At 37.0% G+C, this 26602-nt stretch overlaps 1 protein-coding gene across 2 annotated transcripts in view; it reads right to left on the bottom strand.

Annotated features, from left to right (window-relative positions):
- The window catches only part of LOC113062046 (syndetin-like), a 108238-nt gene that overhangs the window by 32988 nt on the left and 48648 nt on the right, over positions 1-26602 (bottom strand). The window contains exons 14-23 of one of the 2 annotated variants that reach the window (XM_026231556.1): positions 18433-18524; positions 18231-18325; positions 17735-17833; positions 15379-15469; positions 13993-14169; positions 12336-12454; positions 11100-11206; positions 10278-10399; positions 6569-6643; positions 5561-5641 (exon numbers count right to left, since the gene is read on the bottom strand). In XM_026231556.1, the coding sequence (XP_026087341.1) occupies positions 5561-5641; positions 6569-6643; positions 10278-10399; positions 11100-11206; positions 12336-12454; positions 13993-14169; positions 15379-15469; positions 17735-17833; positions 18231-18325; positions 18433-18524 (1058 nt within the window). The remainder of the gene's footprint in view (positions 1-5560; positions 5642-6568; positions 6644-10277; positions 10400-11099; positions 11207-12335; positions 12455-13992; positions 14170-15378; positions 15470-17734; positions 17834-18230; positions 18326-18432; positions 18525-26602) is intronic. The other variant, XM_026231557.1, reaches the window with a different exon arrangement.

Genomic DNA, 26602 nt, shown 5'->3' with positions numbered 1-26602 from the left:
TTTAATAAATAAAACTTTTAAAAAAAATCAAGGACATTTATCTGCCAATTTTTTCTTTTTGCTGTATCTAAAACGTACCGAACTGAACCATGACACCAGTGTATCGTATTAAACCGAACCGTGAATTTTGTGAACCGTTACACCCCTTATATATATATATATATATATATATATATATATATATATATATATATATATATATATATATATATATTTTCTATTTGTTAAATAATAACAATAATAATGATAAATATTTTATATAAAAAAATGAAAAATAAAATAAAGTGGTTGTGCATTATGCTTCCATAAACAGAGTGTTAACTAAAGTAAGGCAAATCAAAGTAAAACAAAATAAAATAATTATTGTTACAATAGTATATCTTACAAACTGGACAACAAACAAACAAACAACAGAACAGCATACACTGAGGATACCCTAGTCTCCTGATCTAATCCTGTGGGAAAATCACGGAGGCAGATATCCTTCTGGACTGCCATAAACACAGGGGAGAAATAATTGATGCTTCACTCCGAAGCAGCCATTAAGCCAGTCTGTGATATGAGCCAAGTCACAGTGATGCCGGCTCCCACAATCCAACCACAAGCTTAAGGTTAACCACCAAGCTGATAAATGAAACAGAGCCATGGCAGACGGCCACAACCTCTGTGACCTGAGGGATCCTCAACAGAATAAAGAAGTGCTAATTTTTATCTGATTTCAAAATTAACCTGATAAAGACTGATGCCACACTGCAGAAATCTGATTAGCATAGCTCTGATTGTGAGTCAAGACAGAATTTTTCATATCAATCTTGACAGAAAACAGATTTGTAGCATCATCTTGTCTGCATGCATGCTAATACTGCTGGATTTGGACCACGAAAAATGAAATTGATATTTGTAGGAAGATCTATGGTAGGAGATCAAGTAAAACCCCTTTCTTTCTTCAGAAAACAGTGAAATGTTCTTACTGGAGAGAGAAAAAAAAAAGGGTACATACACCCTTGCGGAACCCAAAAGCAGTTACCACACAAGGGTTTTGTTGATGTGGTAAAACCCACAAACAGATGCTCACACACCAGAACACAAACAAAGCTAAAATACAGTGTTTACAGTGCGCTCCACAGAACAACGGACTGAAGGGACTGGAAGGCATTGCTGGAGAGAGCTAATCACAGAACTGCAGCTTGCCTGAGGGAGAACTCACTATCAGATCTGAAACTGAAGCCTTCAGTTCTGCCCATTGGACACTTCAAAGACAGATAGACAGAACGATTGAAAGACAGATAGACAGACAGAACAATTGAAAGACAGACAGAGACAGACATAATGATTGAAAGACAGATAGACAGAACAATTGAAAGACAGACAGACAGACTGACAGATTGAAAGACAGACAGACAGACTGATTGAAAGACAGAATGAATGAAAGACAGACAGACAGACAGACCGATTGAAAGACAGACAGACAGAACGATTGAATGACAGACAGACAGACAGACAGACAGAACGATTGAAAGACAGACAGACAGACAGATCGAAAGACAGACAGACAGACAGAACGGTTTAAAGACAAGACAGAGAGACAGACATAACGATTGAAAGACAGATAGACAGAACGATTGAGAGACAGACAGACAGATTGAAAGACAGACAGATTGAAAGACAGAATGAATGACAGACAGACAAAATGATTGACAGACAGACAGACAGAATGATTGACAGACAGACTGAAAGACATAAATACAGACAGAACGATCGAAAGACATGCAGACAGACAGACAGACAGACAGACAGACAGACAGACAGAGATTTGCTGAAAATCACCAGAACTAGCTTGTCACAGTAATGAAAGAACTGAGCACTGAAAGACGTGTAAAACAGAAGGACTGAAATGAGAAGAGGTGACAAGAAACAACATTTGGGTTTGAGTGACACAAGCCTCTTGAGAATAGACACGCTCAACGCTCACTGATTCCCACTGATTTATCCCATGAACAGAAAAGAGATTATTAACTGAGCAGCAAGAATGGGTTTCTAAATGAGGTCTCGCCCACCTTGTTCATGCGTGTGGCATGAATCAAACATTTGGAAAACAGCATACCTTTGACAAAAATAGCAAAGATGCCAGTGCCTAAACGGGGAGTGCTATTTTCTAAAAGGGTTTGATGAAGGCGACCTAGATTTGACTAAATTAGGCAACACATACAAAAATGCGTATCTTTATAAAAGATATTTTGCATATAGTTGAAAAGAACAGGGAGGCTAAACATTTACAGGAGGTGACTCTTAGCTAACAAAAATTTATTGAGTCATACAAAAAAAAAAAAAAAAAAGCACTGTGAACGTTGTGGGTGGATAAAGGCTTTTCCCTCTAAACATTTTTTTAATCCATGCTATCCGAGAAAAGAAGAGATCAAATCTCACCTCCTGTGTCTGGTCTTGCCAAAGAAGCGATAATGTTTAAAGAGCTTTTAATTCTGCTCCATCCCACACCCATGGGAAATACCCACCAAACCCAGTGCAGAAAGAATGCTCTCTGCTACAGTGTGCTGTCTTATTTCAATTCTCAAAGTTCTCAGCTCCTATGTCAGATGAGCATCTCATTTAATATAGAAGCTGGCAAGGAATCTTCCCCATCTGTGGTGCTAACTGATCTATGAATCTGAATTTCCAGCTCTGTCTCTGATTGCTGACAAGAGATTATATACACAGCGCTTTGACCTTATTAAGAAGAGATGTGAAATTAAAGATGACATGAACAATATGAAGCATTAAGAAACAGACGACATTGATAATTTAGAAAAACCCTAGAAATCACGCCATGTCAAAATCATGCATCTCCCAGGACCTGATATTTCAACCAAAAATTAACATTCTACCAACAATAATTCACTCTCATCAACCCCTCAAGGCTAAATATTAATAGCTTAAATGACTAATAGGCACCCTTTTAGATTAAGGTACAAATGTTCAGAAATGTTCTGATTGGTTGTGATTGTGTCAAGCAGCAGTCTGGAGATAAAAATACCTAATGCTTTTGGAAACATTAGAAAATCCAGCTTTGCCATCACAGGAATAAATGACATTAAAAAATATTAAAATACAAAACTGTTATTTTAAATTTTAATAATATTTCACAATCACAAACTGATTTTACCATATTTTTGATCAAATGAATGCAGACTCGCCGAACATAAAAGACTCAAATTCTGAAAACTTAAAGCATTACTTTAAGTATATGAAGAATATGAAGTGTGTAGCCATAATAGATCATCAGGAAGCTAGTATAATCTTAAAAACCTGCCTGTACCTCCAGCCAATAAACAACTGGCCTCAAGACTCTTCAGTCCAACAACTCTCAGACACCTGAAGCCCTTCCAGGACCTTTGGAAAAAGTGAAGTAGTCACTTGATATGTGATGCAAGAGGTGCTAAAAGTCTTGGAACAGATCTCGGACATCTCCTGGCAGCCCAAGGGAACAGAAACTTAAAAGAGCCACTCACCACTGATGACCCAATAAATGAGTATATGCAATCTTTTAATTCATTTTTTGTGAAACAGTTGATGGGCAAAAAAACCCCATCAGGCACACAGCATAAACAGATGGCAAAGTAAGTGTTTTTAGAGACCTAACTTGCTGTCTATTTCACGAAACCTCAGTAGCTGATCAGCAACCTTGTTAAAAACTACTGTTCTGCACAAGAGTGTCATTAAATGATCACTGCTGATAGTAGCTAGCTAAAATGGAATGGAAAATGGAAAAATATAACCAGGGGTTAAAGCAAAATTTGCACTGACAAAATATTTGTCTTTTAATTACAAAACGTAAAACAATGCAGTTGTATTTAGAAATATTTTATCTAATCTTGGGCTGTAACTAATAATAATTTTTCTAATCAAGTAATCTTTGACAACTGAGTAATCTGATATTTTTTAGTAACACAAACAGACCTAAGTGAAAACCAGGCTTAAGTATGACTATTTATATATAAACTAAAGATGAGGCAATAATAACTGGCTCAAATAAAATATAAAAAACAAGAAATCATGATTGTATTGCACAACACTGTTATATGTTATGAATACATAATGTAAGATACCGATACATACAAAATAAGAACATAAGCAACTTAAGTACATCATGTATTAAAACAAACACCTGCACAGTGACGTTTCACTTTACAGTTTGATTATACAATGTTTGAATCCATTACATTTTAATATTTGGCCACATGCAGAAACGTTTATTTTGTTTTTCAGATGAACGTTAATTCAAATTCACAGCAAATACAGAGAAACAGTTTTAGCCCCTTTTTACTTTTACAGTTACTATTAATAGATCATGTGTGAACAGGACCTTTTCAAAAATCCCGGTAAATATGTTCTGTCAATTATATTGTTCTTATGGAGATGACATGATTACTCTGAGTCTGAACTGTTTACAAAGCTGCTTTATAATTAGCTTTTCTATGTAAATATGAGTTAGATGGACATCTTTGACCATAGTGCCTGACAGTTTTTTTGTCACGCTTCTCCATTCTTCAGGGCTGCGACTCTGCAGTTGGATACTATTATGCGCATCTCATGTTTATAAGAGCAAAACAATCTGATTGGCTAGTATTAATAGTTTGGTTGAGAGTGAAACCTGCTCCTCTCATAACATTGGTAGGCAAATTCACGGACTTGAAAGTGATATCAATCAACAAAATTATTATTATTTTTTTTTTAAATGTAGGTTTGTAGGAATGCTGCACGCTGGAAATCCGGCACGGTGCTGGAGAAATTTAAGCCCTGTATAACGTCAAGTAGACCTGACATGTCTACAACCGACGACAAAAAAAAAATTATCTTGGCTCTGTTTGCTACATTGAATGGAAATTTCTTGCTGAGCTGATCATAAAATAGATGTGGGACTGCCTTATCCACAAAATACACCTATAGCTTCCTCAAAATGCAGCCAAAATGACATCTGTTTAGGAGACAGCTTAATCATTTGCAATTTCTAGCTGCAATTTCTACAATGTCTAGGTTGCTTAGATTTAGTTTTGGAGACAGAGCCATACTCCCAGATTCCACTGAGCACCATAACTTTAAAGTCTGACAGGATAAAAAGAATAATGTTTCATTATTTTATGCAGACTGGTATCTTTTCTTGCTCTTTGACATTCAGACATCTGGGGAAATGGATCCCATATAATGAATGCTTATTTGTGCAGCAGAAAGAGGTATATGGTGCATTGTGGGTATTCAGGCCTTTGGTACATTGAGCCTTATTGGGCGCAACCATGGAAACCAAAGGACATTTATTACAAGAGTGCAGGGCTATCTAAGTGTACTGATGGTGATTAGCTCACCTGTGGATGCTATAGCTGAAAGTAAGAGGGGGTATAAGATAATCAGAGAACCTGATGAGAGGCTATAGGGAACTCACATACTGTAAATGCACACCATTATTTACACTCAGATTTATCATGGTTACATAAGAGAGGCCAAGAGAGGAGATGAACCATAGTAAAAGACAAGACAGAGTAAAAGGAGCTAGAAAAAAAAAACCTACCATGTCTATTAGGCTCTCCTGCATTCGGCTGAGCGTAGTCCTCAGTCTGCTGCTGATCAAACCCAGCCCAGATGATTCATACTATAGGAGAAAGCAAAACATACCCTGTGAGAAAGAGGCTCTGTTGCTTTTCAATCATACTGGTACACACACACACACTCACAAAGTGCAATCTTTAAAGCTCCAGTGTGCACACACCACCGATCATCTCCAGGAAACACACAGCTCCCACAAGTGTGGTTCATGACTTATGTTCATTAATTGCCATTTCGTTTTTTAATAAAGGGGTAAGTATGAATGGGACTGGCAAATCCTCCTGGGAATGTTCACTGGAAATGTATTCACAAACGCAGAAATGTATGCAAGCAAGCCAACGTGTTATTAATATGCAATAGCTCTGACATCAGCGGGAGCCAAGCGAACATGACATAAACTTTACCATGGGTGCAGAGCAGTTAATCTCTAAATTAGACAGCAGTCAAAAACTTTTATAGAGTAGCACTGAATTTACAGTAGAATTAACAAAGGATAATACTGTTCAGGACATCATAACAGACTTAAGCAGTGAAGTATAATCCTTAAATCCCTTTAAAACAACTTTGTGTAATTCAGTTCAAGGTGTAGAATCAATAAATAGTTAAATGATTCTTTTTTTTGAGCACACTGGGGTGACTACAACTAATTATAAATGTCTCGCATGCTTTTGCGAGCATTACAAAAACAACTGTGAAAAAAAAAACTGTTAGCAATATAATACATATTTATAAACATAGAATATATCAAATAAAAGTATTTATTATATATAATAAAATGTACATCATACTGTAGATTTTCTTTTAAAGCTGGGCAGACAAAAGCAGTGTAAACTCTAAAATCTTGCAAATAAAATGTAGTATGACAACTAATCTACGTCATATACATAATGAGTAAATATGAGTAAAGGGATGAAAACACAGCACACACTGGCAGGCATTTCTACTGCCAGCAGGCTCCACACAGCAGTCTTACCCAATAGACAGGGACCGCCTGTCTGGACACACCAGGTTGAGAGCCTTGTGAAGGCAGAGATGCAGATTGGAAGTGCTTTGTATTGAGAAACAAAAAGGAAAATCAACACAAAGCAAGTAATGAACGAGCCAAAAAGCCTGCTTTTTGGAGATGAACTCAGGATTTTTGAATATATGGTAATTACTGGGAATTTTTACTAAAAAACAAACATTAAGCACAATTAATAATAATAATAATAAAAACACATTCAGTCGTTAACGAAAACTGATTTCCACCACATTAGTTCAAGCACAATATTGTGCAATTTAACACTTTTATTTTCTGCCAAGGGGACAATAAAACTGCAGTCTTTCCCTGACTTAAACATTTTTGCAAAGTTTCCAAAGGACCCATCTGTTAGCGTGACAGTTGAATCTTCCCATCTATTACTAACTCGATCTGCTACACTTAATAAACACTACTCAGGCCTTCATCATCCTGGAGGTGATCCATTTTCAGATAAGCTACTTGCACATCGTTTCCCATTCTTTTCATTTGTTGCCTTTAAGCTAAGTTTTTAACTTGAGGCAAAGAGCAATGAATGCCAAGACCAATGCATCTTAAATTACGTGCATGGCAGAGTTGATACTCCAGCTGTATTCAATGGCGTACAGATTTTCAGATCCTAATGTTGTTCATTATTAAACGAAATGGTGCAATACGTAATATCCATCTCCATACGAGACTGAATGTCTTGTGTGTTTGGAGTTATTCATGGGTGAAAGCGAATCCAAATGACCATATCAATTTCAGCCACTTTGTAAATATATATATTTTTTATAAGTAATGATATTTACTTTGTTGTCTCCATAGGCTTTTCTTCGAGACTGGCTGTCTCTGATACTGACAGCTACTCTTACTCATTTAAGAGTTTGAAAAGTTTCCATTAGTGACAGAAACCCTCTCAAGCTTTTTCTCTTGCCATCCGCTCAGCAGAAGAGGTGAATGTGCAAAACCAGAATGAGAGCAAGGGAGAAAGATGAGGTGTGTTGTTTTATTTAATGTGCCTTCAAATCTGTCGGGTAGGTTAAAGTCAAAGCGCTCAACCTCGCTGGCATCTGACAACTGATCTTGTGGAAGCTGTATCCGGTCTCCCTCAGATTTGCTGCTGGATTTGGTCAGGACAAAGCTAAAGTGAAAATTTCTCTAGTCAGCACTTAAATATCAAAAAATAGTTGCCTCGGAAAGCTGGAGAAGATTGAATCATCTCTCACTGGTTCACATTAGTTCATATGAAAAGCAGTGGCATAAAAAGCCAAAAGTGAAAACTCAGCAAAGTCTTGTTCAAATATAAAAGTTCAAAAATATGTGGAATTAAAAGTCAGGTCTTCAGAAAGCAAGTCATGAAATCCAGATCACCCTCTCCTGATCAATACAAGGGCCCCTCATTTCCTACAGTTTTTAAAATGCCCTTGTATGTAGCCCATTTCTGCCAAGGAATATTCTGACTTATAATGATGCTAAACCACATGCAAATCCCAAATAGAGTTCACTCCTGCTCTGCAAGTGCACTGGCCTCAAATCACCAGCATGAAAGAATTTCCTTTTGATTTAGCACTGGCTCAGCACGGCAAACAAACAATTATTTGCAAAGCACACAGTGTGGAAATGGCACATTTCTGTGATAATATTAAAAAGAAAAACCATGGGAAGAAAAACCACTGAAGGCTGCTGAGACTTCGGCCATAAAAGCATCACTGGGACCAGAAATCAATGCACAACAGATGAAGTGTGGAGATCTTTTTGTTTAGTAAGACAAATGTTTCAACCCCACCTGGCTTGTGTGGTAGGATTAAAGACTACTGTCAAATCCCATGACAGAAACACTTTTTTACAGCTGATGACGGCCATAGACTCCATTTAGAAAACAGTACATCGTTGGTCATGTCAATCGAAGCCTAGACTGACAGGCTGGTATTATTGACAGGTTTGAGTCTTGTTGTATAGTTCTCATAAGAATGTTAGTACATTAACAACAAAACAATGGAACTGAATAATGTTACTGGCACACTAAGGATCCAACTGCTCAGATTCTTCTTTCCAGAGAAAAAGGTATTGGCTTCTTGAAGACTATCAAGAACAAGCACCTTTTTGAGGTAAGTAAGTAAGGGCAGCTGTGAAACAAGGTGGAAAATGCAGGTGTTGAGGACATTTTGCAAGGCAGTAGAGGTCTGAAAATCTCACTTCTTTCAATATCATTGTGGTTGCATGGCTGGGAAGTCCAAGAACAGCAGGAAGTTCTTGTCTGGTGCCCTTGGGCTGCCACTTCCAAACCAAAGCCCCAACCAACAGCTTTATTATGACCTCCACTGCAGTTTAACAAGCTTGCCTTCCTCAACAGATTCTCCCAGCTTACATAGGTGGAAAACAGTGAGACAATTCAATGCCCCTTCAGTGTCACTCCCTCTGCACTCCGGAACTCATTTACACTTGCAATAGTATTCGAAAGGCCCATGACTTTATGAAGCAGCAATGGCAGTCCTGAACATCTCAACCTTCCTGGGAAGGAAAGTCACATTGTCAGTTTGCAGAGGTAGAGGCATGACCCATTTGAGCAGCAGATGATGTTACTGAAAAGTGGCTTTACCTCACAAAAGTCTGAAGAATAGGGGTTAAGGCTCAAACCTTAAGTGCAAAGATGGTTTTAGAGGGCAAATGGTAGAAATCACATCGCCAATTCAAGGTCTTGAAGACTATTACTGTATGGAAGAAAAGGAAGGTACTAGAGTCTTAGGGAGCTGAAACTGCTGAATTGCAACTAGTGGGGGTCTTTTCCAGTTGACCTGCAATGGCCTGAGTCAGACTTGTGGGAAATGAAAGCAAACAAGGCAACTCCATGTCAGCTTTATTATTCCAGTAACGTTTGGGCAGATGAGGTGGCTTAAGTTGTAAGGTCATTTGGGACAGTGCACAGAAAATAACCAGAGCTCTGGGAAGCAAGAATCAAGCAGCTTTCAAAGGAGCTGCTAAAGTGCATTATATTGTAGGATATTGCTGTTGTGGCAAAGGCACTGAAGACTCTTCAGATATGGCTTATTGAGTCTCAAAGAGTGACAATTATGAGGATCATTGAGCTGCTGTCTAATGTTATTTAGAAAGGCCCGGCTCTCGAAACCGATTCATCTAGCCTAAAGCTGTACTTGTTAAATTTTCGAGAACTATGGCATAAGGACACACGCCTGTAAAGAGGTCTGCATTGAAATCACTCAATTCTAGACATGAACTTCTGCAGGGACAATTTTTTTTTATCCAAAACTCTCAAGGATCATTGAAGCACATCTATCCATTTGTGTATGCAAGCTAAATGTCAAGTTACAGTAAATTACCACTACAAACCTAATTTTTTAGGAATGGATAAAATTAGCAACTGATAATTTTAGACTTGTATATCCTTCTCTGATGTTCAGAGTCCAGCCTCCTGAGGCAAACTCTACACCTAAACACTTGCTCACATGATCATGCAAGTAATTATAAAACAGTGCCCATAAGGCTTGCAGACGGTAGAGGGAAAACTGAGTTTACTGGGAGGCTTTTCTTAATGAACATGTACTATCCAGACAAAATATACAACACAGCACAGCAAGGATCCAGTTGTGTATAATAAATATTGCATAAGTTTAAGTATTAACACTGAACATGGAGGAGAACAAAAATGCTTTGAAATGCATACCATGTCATTCCGGCCAAAGAAGGTGTAGACGGCATACAGGTAATAATCAAAGAGCTGAGACACACAGTGGATGACATCAAAGGCAATGGGCTTCAGAATGTTCATCATCTGCATATATTTTCCTATAAAAGCAAAATCAATCAGAAAAAAATGTAAAAAAATATATATGAAAGTCAAACAAATGAGGTTCACATACAGAATACAAAACCACAGTATAAGCAAAGGGAAATATGAATCTTGTAGATGTACATAACTGAAATGCAATACTTTGGCTAATGTCCCATACCAAATCCCTTGAGCTGTATTTAAAATAAATATTTTTGAAAAACTAAAATACTACAAATAGCACCCAATGTTGTTTTGGACATCACTGACTTTCACAATGTGGACAAAACCTTTTTTTTTTTTTTTTAAATATCTTATCTTATCTTTTTCATATCTTATTAAAATAGGTCTTACAGGATTTAAAGCACATGGAGGTGAGTAAACGATGACAGAATTTTGCCAGCATCTTTTTGCAGTAAGATTTTGTTTAACTTTAACTGTACATTTAAAGTTGAGTAGCATCATAGCCTTTATCTCGTTTAACACGTCAAACATGCATTCAAATGAACCTGAAGAGATGAGCAGGCACATGCTCAGAATAGAGCTAATGACCGGAAGCTGAAACAGAACACAGCTGGCTCTAAGATGCACCTCTTTCTTAGTAACTGAGCTATTAGGCTCTTAATTAGAGGGCAAACTGTGGTCTTCTGCCTAGGGTCAGCTTTATCATGCACCATCAGTCTTGCACGGGTACAAGCTCAAAGGTCAATTACTTACCAACCAGGCGAATCACGTTGAGGGTGGTGTTGGTAAGAATGGGGGCATTGGCTCGGTTCAGATTGTAGTCGGACCTCTTCCGGCTGCGAAGTGTCTCCCTGGACACACTAATTAAAGGAGGACAGAGCAGGGAGATGCAGATCCAGGATTATTAGGAGCATTATAGTTCGATGACCTTTATAAACGGAAGAGTCTCATTCACACACTTCCTTCATTAACTTGGGTTCGAATTTAACTGAAGCGAGCATTCTGGGTTTTACAAAACAAATGGATGATCTTTATAATAGACCATATTTTCAGTATGTGCATTAACTTATTTATTTGCCAACCATTTCTATGTAAAGTTATATCCAATTTTGTTACTTCATAGCCATGAAATTGACATGAACATTTTTGCTTTTTCAAAGAAAATGTAGAGAAAGTCGAAATTACTTCTCTGGTAATGAACATTAAAACAAATTCTGTCGGAATTCTGTATCGAATATGGCTTGATCCCAGAATTGTCCAGATGTGCTCTAAACAAGCACTGAAGTCACAGAACTTGAGCAAGAGTGAAAATATTGCATTTAAGAAAATCTGTCATTTTAATTATATAAAACATTAGAGCCAACAAAATGCCGCAGTCTGTAACTATGAAGTGTCACAACATGGAATGTGCTGGCTGATATACAGCAGGGATAACTGTCAGTCATCTTTGTGAGGAACAAATAAGTATTAAATATTCATCAGGGTTCACTGTCTAATCACATCCCTAATCATTCCCTTGATTTATGATATTTCTATCACACTTAGACATGGAGACCAAGCAAAGAGCCAAAAAAAAAACCTGTTTAACATCAAAGCTCTGAATGGCTCTAAAAGGGAGCCTTGTGGACTTTAAAGGCTCATTCCTAATAAAATAATTAAAGCCTTTCTTGCTGATAAGGGGCTAATGATAGCTTGTGTGTTCACTGTACACAGTGTGAATTTAAACTATTTCTGCTGCCTTAAAGGAAACATGAGTCCATAAATGAGAAGTTTGCTGCCTCCTGACCTTGTCTTGGTTTAATGAACTGAATTATAAATGACCTGAATCTACAGCACACTAATTTATGAAAAAAGACAGGTCACCATTCAAACCATGCATATGCATAAACTAAATGTCCACATAGCATACCATACGGTGGTAAATTACTATTCAGAACCTAGAGGTGGTAGTGTGTGACGTGAGCATCTAGATGATGACTCGGTACTGACCTCTTCACTGGAGCGTCTCCTGTCTGTTCATCTACATAGTCTTGTTTCAGCTCCTCAGGTACATCACTGTCACTGTCATAGTCCTGATACACGTTCTTCTCCAGCTCATCTGACTCATACTGCCGAGAGAACAAAAAGAACAGCAAACCAGAATCATAAGCAAACCAGAGTCATAAAAGCCAAAAATTGACAAAAAATATACAAACACTACCGTTCAAACGTTTTGCAAAGCAGCAAATCACCTAATTACATTGATCTTTAAAGAAGTGGCTGCTGAAAATTTAGCTTTGCCATCACAAAAATAGATGACATTTTTAAAATATATACAAATAGAAAAAAGGTGAATTTAAATTATAATATTTAACTATAAACAATCTGGCAACTATATTTAACTCAAAACAGATCAGCAAACCAGAGGAAAGAATAGATAACTGATGTGTAAAAACAAAGCATATCATAAAAATAGCCCAGTGATTCAGCCTTAATTCTCTGAGCTTCAGAGCTGGCCTTGAAACAAAAAAGGCCTTTAATGCACCAGTGTCAAAAAATGCTGCAGATTCAACATAGATAAATGTAACCATTAACAACCCCTCCAGTCAGCAAAGAAAATGAGAGAATGTAAAGCTGATGGATGCATCACTTTGTATCTAGTTACTAACAAAACACTATGGAATATTTAAAACAGGGGGTTTAACACTATGTAAAACACTTTGTTCTCTCTCAGGGCAAAAGCACTTGCACCAAGGGCTCACATTCTCAGTCATAAACACAGAGTGTTTGTTTTTTATTACAGGAGCATAATCAGAGACGCCAGGCACATCAGAGCTTTAATAATGATGAGTATTTTCTCCACATACTTTAGAAGTAATGGCCTCGGCCAACAGTTACAGGAACAATGAGCCACTTAACATTACAAAATATTTACACAACAAATTTTCACTCATTCCTTTTAAGCAGTCGGTTTGGCAAGCATCTAATATGAATATAAATGTAACTGCAAACCCTTTAAAAATGCATGTTTGCCCAAGCCTGATGGCAAATATTTTAGCATAAATATTGTTGAACTGTGTAGAATATTCTAGGAAAATACTGAAATATAGAGCAATCAAGGATTTAGATGTATATGGATATACTACAGTAATTTCTAGACCAAGACACGCACTGAAATTTTGTTCAAGCAAAAACTGGATGAATACTTTCAATAAGATTAAAAACGGATTATGTGAAAAAAAAAAAAAAAAAAAAAAAATCAAACACCTTTTGTTTCACCACATACAGTTGGCATTTACTGTAATCTGACTTTTTAATTATTGCTAGAACGTATATGTTGCTCTGAATACCCTTAATGTTTCTTAAATTACTATATTTAGGGGGAAGTCATGGCCTAGTGATTAGAGAGTTTGACTCCTAACCCTAAGGATGTGGGTTCGAGTCTCGTGCCGGCAATACCACGACTGAGGTGCCCTTGAGTAAGGCACCGAACCTCCAACTGCTCCCTAGGTGCCGCAGCATAAATGCCTGCCCACTGCTCCAGGTGTGTGTTCACAGTGTGTGTGTGTGTGTGTGTGTGTGAGTGTTCAGTGCTGTGTGTGTGCACTTTGGATGCTTGAATTCTGTCATGTCACTTTCACTTCTTTTTTTTTTCACTTTCATATACCCCATTAGAAGCCAGGACATCCTCTGTCTCCTCTTCCTTATTGTCGATCTGCATCTCAAAAGGATTTCCACCCTGCAGGAACTGCTCAAACAGACAAAGCTCCACCGGCTCTGTGGATTCCGGCTGCCTGCTGGGAGACACCGAAGGAGAACGACACTGACCCATGAACCTAAACTCCTGAAAAAGAGGGGAAAATGAAACAAATATATCAGATTTCACATCATACAGATCAAAAAGATAAAAAAGTAGGCTAGGCATTGACTCTGTTTTTACATGTGCTATAAAGTGCTACATAAATAAATGCTGGTACAAACATACCCACCTCATTATGATCAGATGCTTCCTTAACTGCTACTTTCTCACCCCTGTCAATTTTGTTTTGTTATTTTATTATTGAGTGGAAAGCACACAGCACAAAGTTAAATATTCGTCAGGTATTTCAAACCTTACTTTTTACGGGTGCATTGAGGTTTGAAAATGTACTTAAAAAGAAGCTCATACTGCAAAATTGTAATAATTATATATATTTTTTTAAATGAACAATTAAACTGCAAGGGTGAGAGTGCAAAAGCTTTGAGCAGGAGCTCTAAGTGACCTAAAGCTTCTCACAGTTAAACCGCTTTGCACATTATAACTCCAGCAAGAAGTCATTATGCAAATGAGGCTCATTAAAGAGCACCATTGATTATGCCATTCACCAATGTGCTTTTCAACGCCAGCTTTCTCTACCACACAAATCTAATGGTACTTTTTTTGTGTGTGAAAATACCTGTATATTCTGCACAAAACAGCATAAAAAGGTCTAACAGAGAACACTTTATCGAGCAAAAGACCCTTTTTAGCATATAATAATTGAAAGAGATTAATTTCGGTTTATTTGATGGATACTCTCGGGTGAATATACTTGCCTACCAGGATGTAATTTGTTTTGAGACGGATGACACCCTGACTAGAAGAGAAAACAGCTAATGTTGGAATACAATCAGTGATGATGCTTACGCTCATTTATCAAGTTGTCAAGTCTTGCCAGAGATTTAAAATGCATATAAAATCCTTCCATTACGGCAAGACGGGCAACCTGAAGGAAGATTATCTACAACAACGCCTTCTATTTGGTCTAATTTCCTGCGTGGCTCACAAAAAGAACACTTTTTGACCCACTAAACATGAGAGAATGTGTCTAAAAACAGTGCTTGTTATATAAGAAAGCATATTCATATGCATTTGGCTTGTAGCCATGTGTTGATTGTCACTGCGAAGCAAACAAAGAAAAAAACCTCTCCGCCTCATCTTTATATGCAAACGTGAAATCCCAAAAGACTCCCGGTCATGAATAAAAATCACACTGCTGCATTTCAAGGTCTTATATGTGGTATTAGGACTTACGTGAAGTTGGGCGATACTGAAGTTGGACTTCACAGGGCACAGCTCCCATGTTTCATTTTCAAGAAACATTCGCAATTCCTCCAGACGAGTTCTGCAGGGGTTCAAGGAGAAATGACAAGAGGTTGGCTTTTGTCAACTGAAGACCCTTTGCCATTCAACTCATTGAAAGTGAAATGGGCTGGCAAAAAAACGGTTCAAGAAAAGAGTCGATCAGTGAAGAAGGTTAGAGCAAGTCATGCTACGATGAGTGTCAAAGTGGCCCACTGCCAGACAAGGTCAATGCCAGCAGCCTTGTACAAAATGTCAACATCAAAAACTATAATTCATGTTGAATGCTAGGTTAGCACAAAGTGGGACACTACAAAAGTCCACCATTAATCTCTAAAGAACATATTGGCAGTTCACATGATAATAAGTTGGGATGAGCCCTCTAGATCAAATGAAGTTTGACATTTCAAATATCATATCTAGTCATGTCTTCAATACATGATATTTTTAAATGCTTCAAATTTACAGCACTAGATTGAAAAACAAATCCGATTTGTCCTCTAAGCCAGAGGGCACAATATATATTGTAATGGCACAATGTGTTAATAGCGACGCAGTGACACAGCAGAGATTAAGCATTCAGAGGACGGACAGATAATCGCTTTATGGATGCTATCCAACTGCTTGAATATTCAGAAATAATGGTAAGATGCCCTCTTTCAACGTCCTCCATCTCATCAAGCAGAAAAGGTCTTTGTAATGCTGACTACAGCAGCAGGGATGGATATTTTGGCTTTGTTCAGACGGACAGCAACATTTGATTGTTTGGTGTAACTGACTCAAATCACTATAGTTGTTTACTAGCGTGATCGCCAAAAAGCACATTAGCTCAGATGTTTCCAAACCACTAATTATTTTGCAATGCATTTCAAGTTTTCGTTCCTGATTAAGAAAATTACGCAAACTAAGTCCACAATACTTGAACCTAGTGAATTACACAGGATTCAATATATAGTGAATGAGTCAGTAGTTTTGGACAAGTTGTGAAAGACAGGAGCAAACTGAAGCAAACTGACCAGTTTTTCGACCTCTCAATGACAGCTACTCACAGTAGTTGTTTCTTGGCATTGGGTTGAAATATATCATTACTAAAGCAACTGATGCAGATGCACTGAATATAGACCACAAAATCAGATTTCAATACTTGCACAATGACAATATGAAGAATTAGTCCTGTGGACCACATTTGAAAATTAAATCCAATTCGCCAGCAGTGTGAACAAAACCCAGCTGGCTATCCTCTTATCATACAAGTCTCAATGTAGAGATCAGAATACATTTTCAGATTTCAGTATGTGACCGTTACTTAAACATATATATATATACATACATACATACACACACACGCACACTTTTCTTTTTACAACCCAGAATTGTAGATAATACACAATACTGAGATATGGATGACCTCCACATTTAACCATATTCTGTTTGTCCTAATGTGATGGTTTACATCTATCATAAAAAGCTGTAATGTAGTAATTGTATTTATATCTACATAATTTCTTGCATTTTCTGGGAACTGATCCCATGGCCTTGCTAGTGCAATTCTACATTTTGAGTTACAGGTAGGTGTTCAATGTTTGGGACATTGAAAAAAATCCAGATTTTTTTCCTCTCTCCAGATATCAGCACTAAAATAGCATGAACAAATAAAGAAGACTATCATTGGCCACAACACAGTGCTGCAGGAATGAATACCTTTTTTTTTTTTTTTTTTTTTTTTACGGCCTCGGCCATTGTTTCACAGTAGAAAATGAAACTAAATTGACAGAACAACAACAACAAAATAGCAGAGAGACTGCATAAACAGTAGACGGCTAATGCTTGTGAGTGAGAGGGTAGAAGATAGCCCAGCTTTGGTGTAAAAGAGTTCAAAAATATTTGTTATCGGTCATAACGTTTGGGGACAAATAGAGCAGACACTAGACATGGATGAAGCTTTCATGCTAACTCAACTTTTGCAAAATAAAAATTTCCAAATTGTAGATTTTAAACAAATACTGAAAGAGAGAAGCTAGATGGTGATGACATTTATTATCATGCGACTGTGATGTAGATTGTTTATAGCCAACCTTTAGCTGTTTCCTTCTGGCAATTGTATTTAGGCTTCAAAAATAATTGTAAAAAGTTGTGTTCATTTCATGAATATAATGTTGATGAACAAAACGTGTAAGAATTCGAACCTTGTGTTGGTCACAGAGTTTACTGCCTGCAATAACCCTACAAAATCATTGCAGCACTCTATTTATTTTTAGTGAATCCTTCCTACAATGAGTTTAGTTTGGCAATGGGCTGTTTATCTTACCTGTGATAGTTCTTAAAGTAGTTTACGCTCTGTCTCTTAATGGACTCCTGCAACACCTCAGACTTACTGCCGCAGAATTCCTCTCCCACCTGCATTAACCTGTCAACCAGCAAAGAAAAACAAAAACAGACAAGAAAAAAATAATGAAGTAGAAAGCAGTTCACTCTTCTAATTAACCCCAAAGAGTTACTTTACATTACATGTCTCAGCGAGGGCAGAAAATGGTGCCTCTATTCACACAAGTCAGTGACCCCAAGGCAGAATAAATACAGAGGGCAGTGGTTTCACACACAAAATGGCCTTTTAATTGAGCCCTGTTAATAGGGATGACCGCACCACCACTCTTGTTGAGGAACAAGCGGTTTCATTGATGCCCCCTGGCCCCATTTTCTCTTTAGGGGGGTTTCTCATGAGGCAGAAGGGATGGTGAGGGAAACGGTGAAGTTGGTCCCCGCAGGCCAATCCAATTAGCACTAATGAGGAAGTGGGTCCCTACCTGCTGATAACATCCAGAACCACAATGAAGTCGTCGTACTTGAAGTTGGACACGTCTGTTCCCAGCAAATAGGCTTTCACTTTCAATTGGACGTCCTGGGTGCAGACAGAGGAGGACAAGATGCAGGAAGGTGAGTCATGAAGCTAATGGAGGAACAAAGAACAAACAGAGAAAGAAACAAGTAAATGAGTGCACTCCCTACCTGCCAGATCCGCGATAAGCCATGTTCCAGCTTCTTCTTCACATAACTGCGGCCCACAGTGGATTCGTCTGAGCCGTCTGCGCTGGAATCATCTACAAACACAGGATTCACAGCATTTTTAAAAAAATCTAATACTCCAGTATACTCATTACATGCAATCATGATAGGAGATGAGGTTAGTCTGATACAGTTTGGTGCACGATTTCATCATGAATCAACCAGAATCTTATGTTCTTATAAAAACTGACTCCAAAAAATGTACTAAAATGATGAAATACAGACAATTTCAACAAGAGCATTAAACTAATACTAATACATAAAAAGTGGCTCCAACTTTGAAGCTCACGTGGCTCATGTCCATAAGGAGCACATGGAACCAGGCACCAATAATAAAACATCCCAAGTAAATTTCACAATTGTTTGCAACCCCAATGAATGTCAGACACAAAAGCAGCCTAACTATGTTCAGTATTAATGCTATCCAGTCAAAAGACGACTGTAGTTTCTCTGTCAGATTTGTTGTTTGATTGACACTGAGATAAAATGGTTTTCAATCAAATTCTATACTGAAAATTATGGATTAAAATTTAAGTTCATTTAATATTTTTATTCTTTGAATGTACCCAATAACTGTTAAACCCAGTATAATTCTCTCTCTCTCTCTCTCTCTCTCTCTCTCTCTCTATAAATATATATATATACACACAATTTGGCCAACATAAGGTGTCTTGATTCTCTAACTATAATGAGTTTGCCACTCCTGTCCTACAGTATTCAGACTGATAACAAGCTCTTCCTGCAACAAAGCAGCTGTCGCTCATCATCAGGGGAAGTGTTCATCCTGACATAGCAAAGTGAGTTTAATCAAAGAGGGCACCTATCAGAATCATCCAAATTTACCACAAAGATGTGCATCATCTATCCTGACAGAACTGTACCCATTATGTAACCTGCACTAAACTAAATTGAAACAGAAACCTCAAAAAACTTCTGCGTCAGTTCATTGTGAATTCATAGTGCTGCTTTTCATTATTTTGGCCATTATGCATCCGCTCTAATGTAAAGAAAAGGATACTTATGATGAGAATGATGAAATGACCTGCAGAGATGAGCGCAGCGAGAGATGAGTGTATTAGGAGTGCGAATGTGGGCGACTGATCTTAATGTCTATATTCGCACAGTGTGACTGAGAGTGACTAAATACAAAAGCCCTTCAGGTGGAATTTATTCAGGACTGATACTCCAGCAGGCTCTTAGTGACACAACATAATCATTGTGTCATTGATGTGCAGATTATACAAACAGTTCCACCTCAGCACTCTCACCGCAAGTCATCTCTAGAGAAAACAAACAAACATTTACACATGAACTTCCCGAGCAAAAAGCCAAATGCTCTGAAGAAACACTCCACCTGTCTGCATTTTCCTGCCAAAGACAACTAAACCCTTCACACTAAAATGCTGCTGGTCTGCCAAAGCCAAAACTTTGCCAAAAACAAAACACACAACATTAAATAAAAGACTAAATAAATAATAAAATAGAATAATAAAAAAAGAAACAAAACACATAAACAACACTAAACAAAACAAATCACACATGAAACAAAACCATACCAAACGAACATGAAACAATTCAAAGCAAACAACAAAGCAAGGCTAAACAAAGACAAAAACAAAAGAAAACACCAGAAATCAAAACAAAAATGAAACAAAAGGGCACAGGGTGACAGAAATCTAAGCATATTCACACACAGAAATTCTAAACCGGGAAAAGAGAGTGCCTAAAGTTGTGCAGTTGTGCTGTGCAGTGAAGGAGTGGGACGTTCATCATCTAAATTGTTTTTGCGTCACCATGTTCTGAAAACTTAATTGCAAATATTATCCCTCCCTGTGACATATTACGTTAACAGTTCCTCTCAGTTTGTTTCAGAGGCTGGCACAATTCTTCATCCAGGAACATTGTGAGGTTAAGATGAGACAGACCAAAATAGTTCCTTTGGCACCCAATTGGTGGAAAATGCGTAAATAAAACATGCCACAAGTATTGGGACTGTTAAAGAAAGATTCAAAGAAGACCTCAGCACCAGTGATTGATGAGCTTTTTCAGCGGATGCTCAGCGCAGCCAGCAAACGGATGCTTGGCGCTCAGAAAAGAGAGCTTTTATATAAGGGAAGAGTATTTTTATACAACAGTACATGCTTAAACCCCAGAGAGACACAGTCATCACTCAAGAGTTGTGTCTGTGCAGGCTTCATGTCATCTTAGTTGCACAGCAGAGAAGAAAATAACTATAACTCCCATAGTAAAAGCAAACCCATTTTAGATTTTACAGTATACTCATGTTTACTTTAAGAACTATATTTGCATCATGCTTCAGTACATATGCTCACAAATCTCATCTGGCTTTAGTTGTACAGATCACGACTTCAGCTATAGAACATGCAGAAGGCTGATTTTTCTCAGAGGCTAAATCCACAGAGCTATAGGCCGCCTTTACCCTTTTCCTTACTCATAACATGAAGGATTTTATGAAATGCCTATCGCTGATGGGAACCTTCCTGAACCCCATGGGGGAAAGTGCATCCAAACCACACATCAGGAAATAAATGAAGTGGAAGAAACGGCTGGTGTGTGAGCAACTAACACCTCAAAATTGTCACATGACAATCCAGTGCCTCAACAGATATATCTAGCCTCCGAAGTGTAATATCTTCACACTGAACAAAGATGCAGGCAAAAGTAGAGGAAGGAAGTTATTAAACCTGGGTTGAAAAAAATTAATTCATATAAATAAACCTTCCTGTCAGACCTGATAACAGTATCAGCTCAAACGCTTACACACAAGATTCAGGTAAGGAATACTGAGTATGATAAAATGTACAATCTTACATGGATTATGCCTGAAAAGCCCAACAATGTGTAAAATACTTTCAATGCAAATGTTTCTTCATTGGCTATGGGCCACAATAAGCAGTAAGCACATACCATTGTACATTTTGATGTAAAACATATAAACCTAATGATTCCAATTTACGGTAAACACCATTTTCTTGAGATAATATGAGAATATTTTGCTTTGCAATGTGCGCATGTAAATAGACTCATTGATGAAAGTATAACACTTAGTTCCTGGAATGACAGCTGTATGGAATGTTCACCGTCAAGCAAACGTGTGGTGGTTTTTAATCACGGATCCTCAACATATGACCTCAATACACTGACTTTGTTAGCTGTAGAAGCAGCATTAACAAGTTTAAAAGAAAGTGTGACCTTGGAGCAATGAAGAGAAGAGATGACTTCTTTCTGCTCATGATTATATCTATGCATTTGTCCAGAAAATATAGCTGCAGGATCAATAAAATTCAATTTAAAGACTGACAGCACCACGAAAGAAAAATCGTTTTTGCACCAAGACCTTGACCTATACAGCGGAGTCAAAAAGTCTGAGACCACCCAGTAGTTGCATATTACTAGCATTAATATTAAATATTTCATCATTCATTACCAGCATAACAAATCAAGTTAGACTAAATAATACACATGAATTTCAGAAAAATTAACAAGAAAAAATATTATATTAAAATATTATGTTAAAAAGTAAACATTTAAATGATTTAAAAAAGAATATGTATGTATGTATATGTATGTATATATATATATATATATATATATATATATATATATATATATATATATATATATATATATATATATATGTGTGTGTGTGTGTGTGTGTGTGTGTGAACTTCTCCATTTAAATGTAATGAAATAACTCCTAAAGGTGTTTCTTTGTAAGTCCAACAATGTTCAGCTGCTGAAATGAAGTTATTTTCTAAGGTCCTTTCATTAAACCTGCACGATCAGAGCTTCTGGAGCCGAATCAAAGAGCTCCTTTGCTCCTGGCAATAGAGTTGGACTTTTCCCCAATCATTTCAGTCCATGAGGAGTGCAGCTATGCAGAGCAACAGAGTTAATCAATGCAAGCCAACTGCTGGAGAGGACAAGAAAAATATCATCTCCCTGGCAGCAGCTCCTCACACATACAAACTGGAGCGGAATGAGCACACATTCGCTCCCACACAGCCACAAACAGGCTACAGCACATTGTAGAGATTTCAGCATCCCAGGGAACTCTTGGGAAAGGAGAGAGGCAGACTAACTGGACAAGCTGTTCGAGGAAAAATCAATGAGGTGAGGAAAATACAGAACATGAACCAAGCAACACAAGAAGCCAGAGTCCTCTCACTAATGATCACTAACACGCAGGAGTTCTTTAGAGCATGAGTAATGATTTTACACTGGCAGCTGACCGCGTCTAAAAGTGTCTTTGGTTTGACGTGCTGCCATCAGCATATACTCCCTTACATGTAACTGAACTAAGAATGTAAAAGAGGAAGATGTTTGTTTTACTTAGCTTATCTGAATTGTTGGCATCATTGTTGGTAATAAATGGCTTCTATTTGTTTATATACACAAATACACACTAATTTACAAAACATAAAATAGAAAAAAAAAAAAAAAAAAAAAAAAATATATATATATATATATATATATATATATATATATACAGTTTTATTTATTTATTTTTAAATCCAGTGTTGTTTTCAGTTCAGTCCCCCCCCCCTCCCCCATGAAAATCCACTTTATGTTAGCTATACATTTGTTTTTGTTTTTAAAGGGACAAAACAAATTAATTAACATGAGTAAATAATTCTACTATGTAAATGTGCCAGATTTAGTCATTCAGACTAATTTTCATCTACAATCCCTGGAAGGTTGATGGAAACAAACATATTACAAAAACCAAAATACAAATAAATGAATAAATAAATTGCAAGAGCAAAGAAAATTCACGCGCGAGCGGAGAGATTTTCGCTCACTGTTTTCATGCTACAATAATGTGCACTTGAAATTTGTCAGTAAAATAACACCATAAAAATAGATATTCCAAATATGTAATATAGGCTATATGATAATTGCACACAACATACACGGATTTAAATTTATTTTGTTTTTATGACCTGGCCCAACCCACCCCACAGATAAAGGGACAATTCTTTTCTGGCCCAACCCGACCCGTGCATCACTACCTCGCAAGATTCACGATCACACATACATACGGAGCAGCACTCTGCAGGTTAAGCCAACTTACCGAATATTCAATCGTGACCCATCCCTATACAGTAGCATGAGATTTTATCATAAAATATTTAAATCATGTAATTAACAAGCATGTGCAATTAATTCAATTACAATTTTAGTTGATTGACAACCCTCATGATATGTAATGTGCTACCCCTCACTGAAGCTCATCTTCTCTGCCAGCTCTTTATTTACAGCTCATTCAGGAGGGACATGAAGGGTAAAGTGACACCAGTTACTCATAACCTTTCCTACTGGTAAATCTAAAAGGATGCAGGTCTACAACTGTAATTCACTACGAACAGCAGGAAATAGGGTTCTATTAAAAGAGGGTCATTAGCTTGTCAGGTTTCTTATTAACTTAAAAGCAAATTCAATTTAAAAGAAAATGATGAGGACAAGCACAAAAAGAGACAAGTGGCAAAAAAAAATAAATAAAAAACACTTCGTTTTTGACCCAAGCTGACAGGACGGTCTGACACTGGATGGCTAATGCTTCAGCAAGAATTAGAGCTAATTTAGTTCAGCAGAATGGAAAAAAGAAAACCTTACATGTCATAAGTATATCACCGTTAATGCCACATTATTTCTCCATTAAATAATCAAAAACAATTTTGATCAAATCAAGAACACAGCACCATTGTTTAAAAATACCTCCTCAGAGTAATGAATGCTTTCATGATACTAATGTTTCCAGATGAAACACAGTTTGTGAAGACAAAACCTCATATTTCCCAGCCTGAAAACAACAAACTGACTTTAAGAAGCGAAGTACCAGGATATTTTTAACTTCCAAAATGAAAACATATATCCGAAAAACAGACAAACCACCCTTTTACTGCTCAGAAATGCATAACTGCTGCCCTGCGTTCTTTAGTCTTGAAGCGATGATTTCGTGCTTAGGAACGATCATCAAAAATCATATGGTCAGACTTTCTCAAACCATCCAGTAAATCTACTAGTCTGAGACATGAGGGAGGCATTAAATACAAAAACGGTTAAAATCCTCATTTTGGAAAGCCCTCGTTCACACAAATGTCTGAATTGTTTAGGAACAAAAGTAATGCATGATTTACTGCCTCGTTCAGAGAAAGCATCTTTCCCAAAGTTCCCAGTTGTTCCATTCCCACTCATAAAACCAAACCACTAAACAGGACCTTCAACCAAAGTTACAACATCTTCATCCCTTCTTACTCAAGCACATGTGTGACCAAAGGCACAGACACAATCAATCTAAACTGCGAACCGAACCCCAAAACTGATCCTGAGAAAGACCTAACTTGCATTCTAATGAATTACTTTCGACCGGTTTTGCCACACATGGCTGTCAGTGATTATACACCTTATGAAATTAGATAGCACAGCAAGTCACAGGCCAGCGGAGGCAATTTACCTGTTGATAGCTCTGGCAACTAAGAAGAGGAAAGTAAAGTCATCTTGCCACAGACCAAGATGAATACCGTACGCAGCGGCACGCAACAAGAGGTGTAATTGTCAATTTCACACAGGGTTTGGTGCATTATTCAATGTTACGGACACATGTAAGAAGTAAAGCATATCGGTCTCCTGATATACGCTCACTGCAGAAGAGAATTTCAACTAGATATATGTAGATGTTTGAATTTTACCCAACATCATTACCATTCCCCCTTTTAAATTATGAAATGCAATCTCATATTTAATACCATAAAGCTCTGACTTAAGCTTAAGGTAACACTTAATAATAAAGTTCATTAAGATAACATTAGTTGATGTATGATGTATCACAAAATAATAAACAATTTCACAGTACTTATAAATTCTAGGTAATGTTAATATATACATTTATAAATATACTATGGTTCTAAATATACTATTGTCAGTAATTTATGTTCATTCAAAATACAAGACACTAATGGTAATGAATACAATTTCAAATAACATATGAAGAAATTAGCATTAACCAAGATTAATAAATGTTGTATTATTTTATGTAAGCAATTTATGGGATCTTGTCGTACAATTTTTACCAGTTAAGCATATGTGGTACATGAATTTCAATTATTATTTTAAGTATTTAATGTCATTGTTAATATGTCTATTTTTAAAACCCTCCAGGCCAGGTTTACTTCAGTTATATACAGTAGTAATTGTTCTACTCAATGGGCAGACAGCCATTGAGAATTAACAGTTAACAAATTTTGCATATTTCTTGTTCAAGAACAACAGCTTCTTAGGAGTATGTGGAATTAATACAAAACTCACAAGTTTAGTGTATGAGCCATCAACGCTTAGGAAACGCATTCATGCAGCCTTGGTGTGTGTAAGAGACTTCTTACAAAGAAATTAGTAATTTATTGCTTAAATTGATAGGCGACTTATTTTCTGGATAGTTGCTTTGCAATGATTTCGTTATCGTAAAGGTATCGTAAAAAGACCTATACAAATAAAATGGAACTAAATTTTGTGGGTGAAAAAGGAATAATTTAAGCCACCTCATAAGCTCTTCATAAGTAAAAATATACCTAAGCTATGTGGAGTAACTGATGACACAAGCAGAAATTCTGTGCTTATCCTCAAAAAGCCCAGACACTGACACTAATGTACTGTCACAGCGTCCTTTGCCTTGCAGGCCTGTCAATTAGTGCAGTCACTTAGTTGAAGAAGCTATTGAACATGGGAAAGAGAGGAAAAAAGAACTGAAAAAATGTGCAGGAGATGAGAAAACACCTTTAAAATATAAAACATCCAACAGGGCTGCAAAATAGGCTGATAGACGATAGTATCCTGTATTAATGATAGTCAGAGATATTGCTTATATTGCTGATGCCTTCCTGACGATATTAAGATGATTATTATTATTATCATTATCAGTGTAGTATTATCATCTAATTAATATTATGGCTTATTTGTTCAATTATATTTCTTTTTTCACGTTTTTACAGTGTTGTGAGTAATTATCAATCACACATGTTTCTGTTGTGTTTATGAATGCAATGGCCAATCAGAGGCGGTCAACAAGATTTGTTGTTTATTGTGTAAGTATAAG

This window comes from Carassius auratus, chromosome 44 (genome assembly GCF_003368295.1).
Source record: "Carassius auratus strain Wakin chromosome 44, ASM336829v1, whole genome shotgun sequence".
Lineage (NCBI taxonomy): Eukaryota > Metazoa > Chordata > Actinopteri > Cypriniformes > Cyprinidae > Carassius > Carassius auratus.
This window is presented reverse-complemented; position numbering and strand designations above follow the sequence as displayed.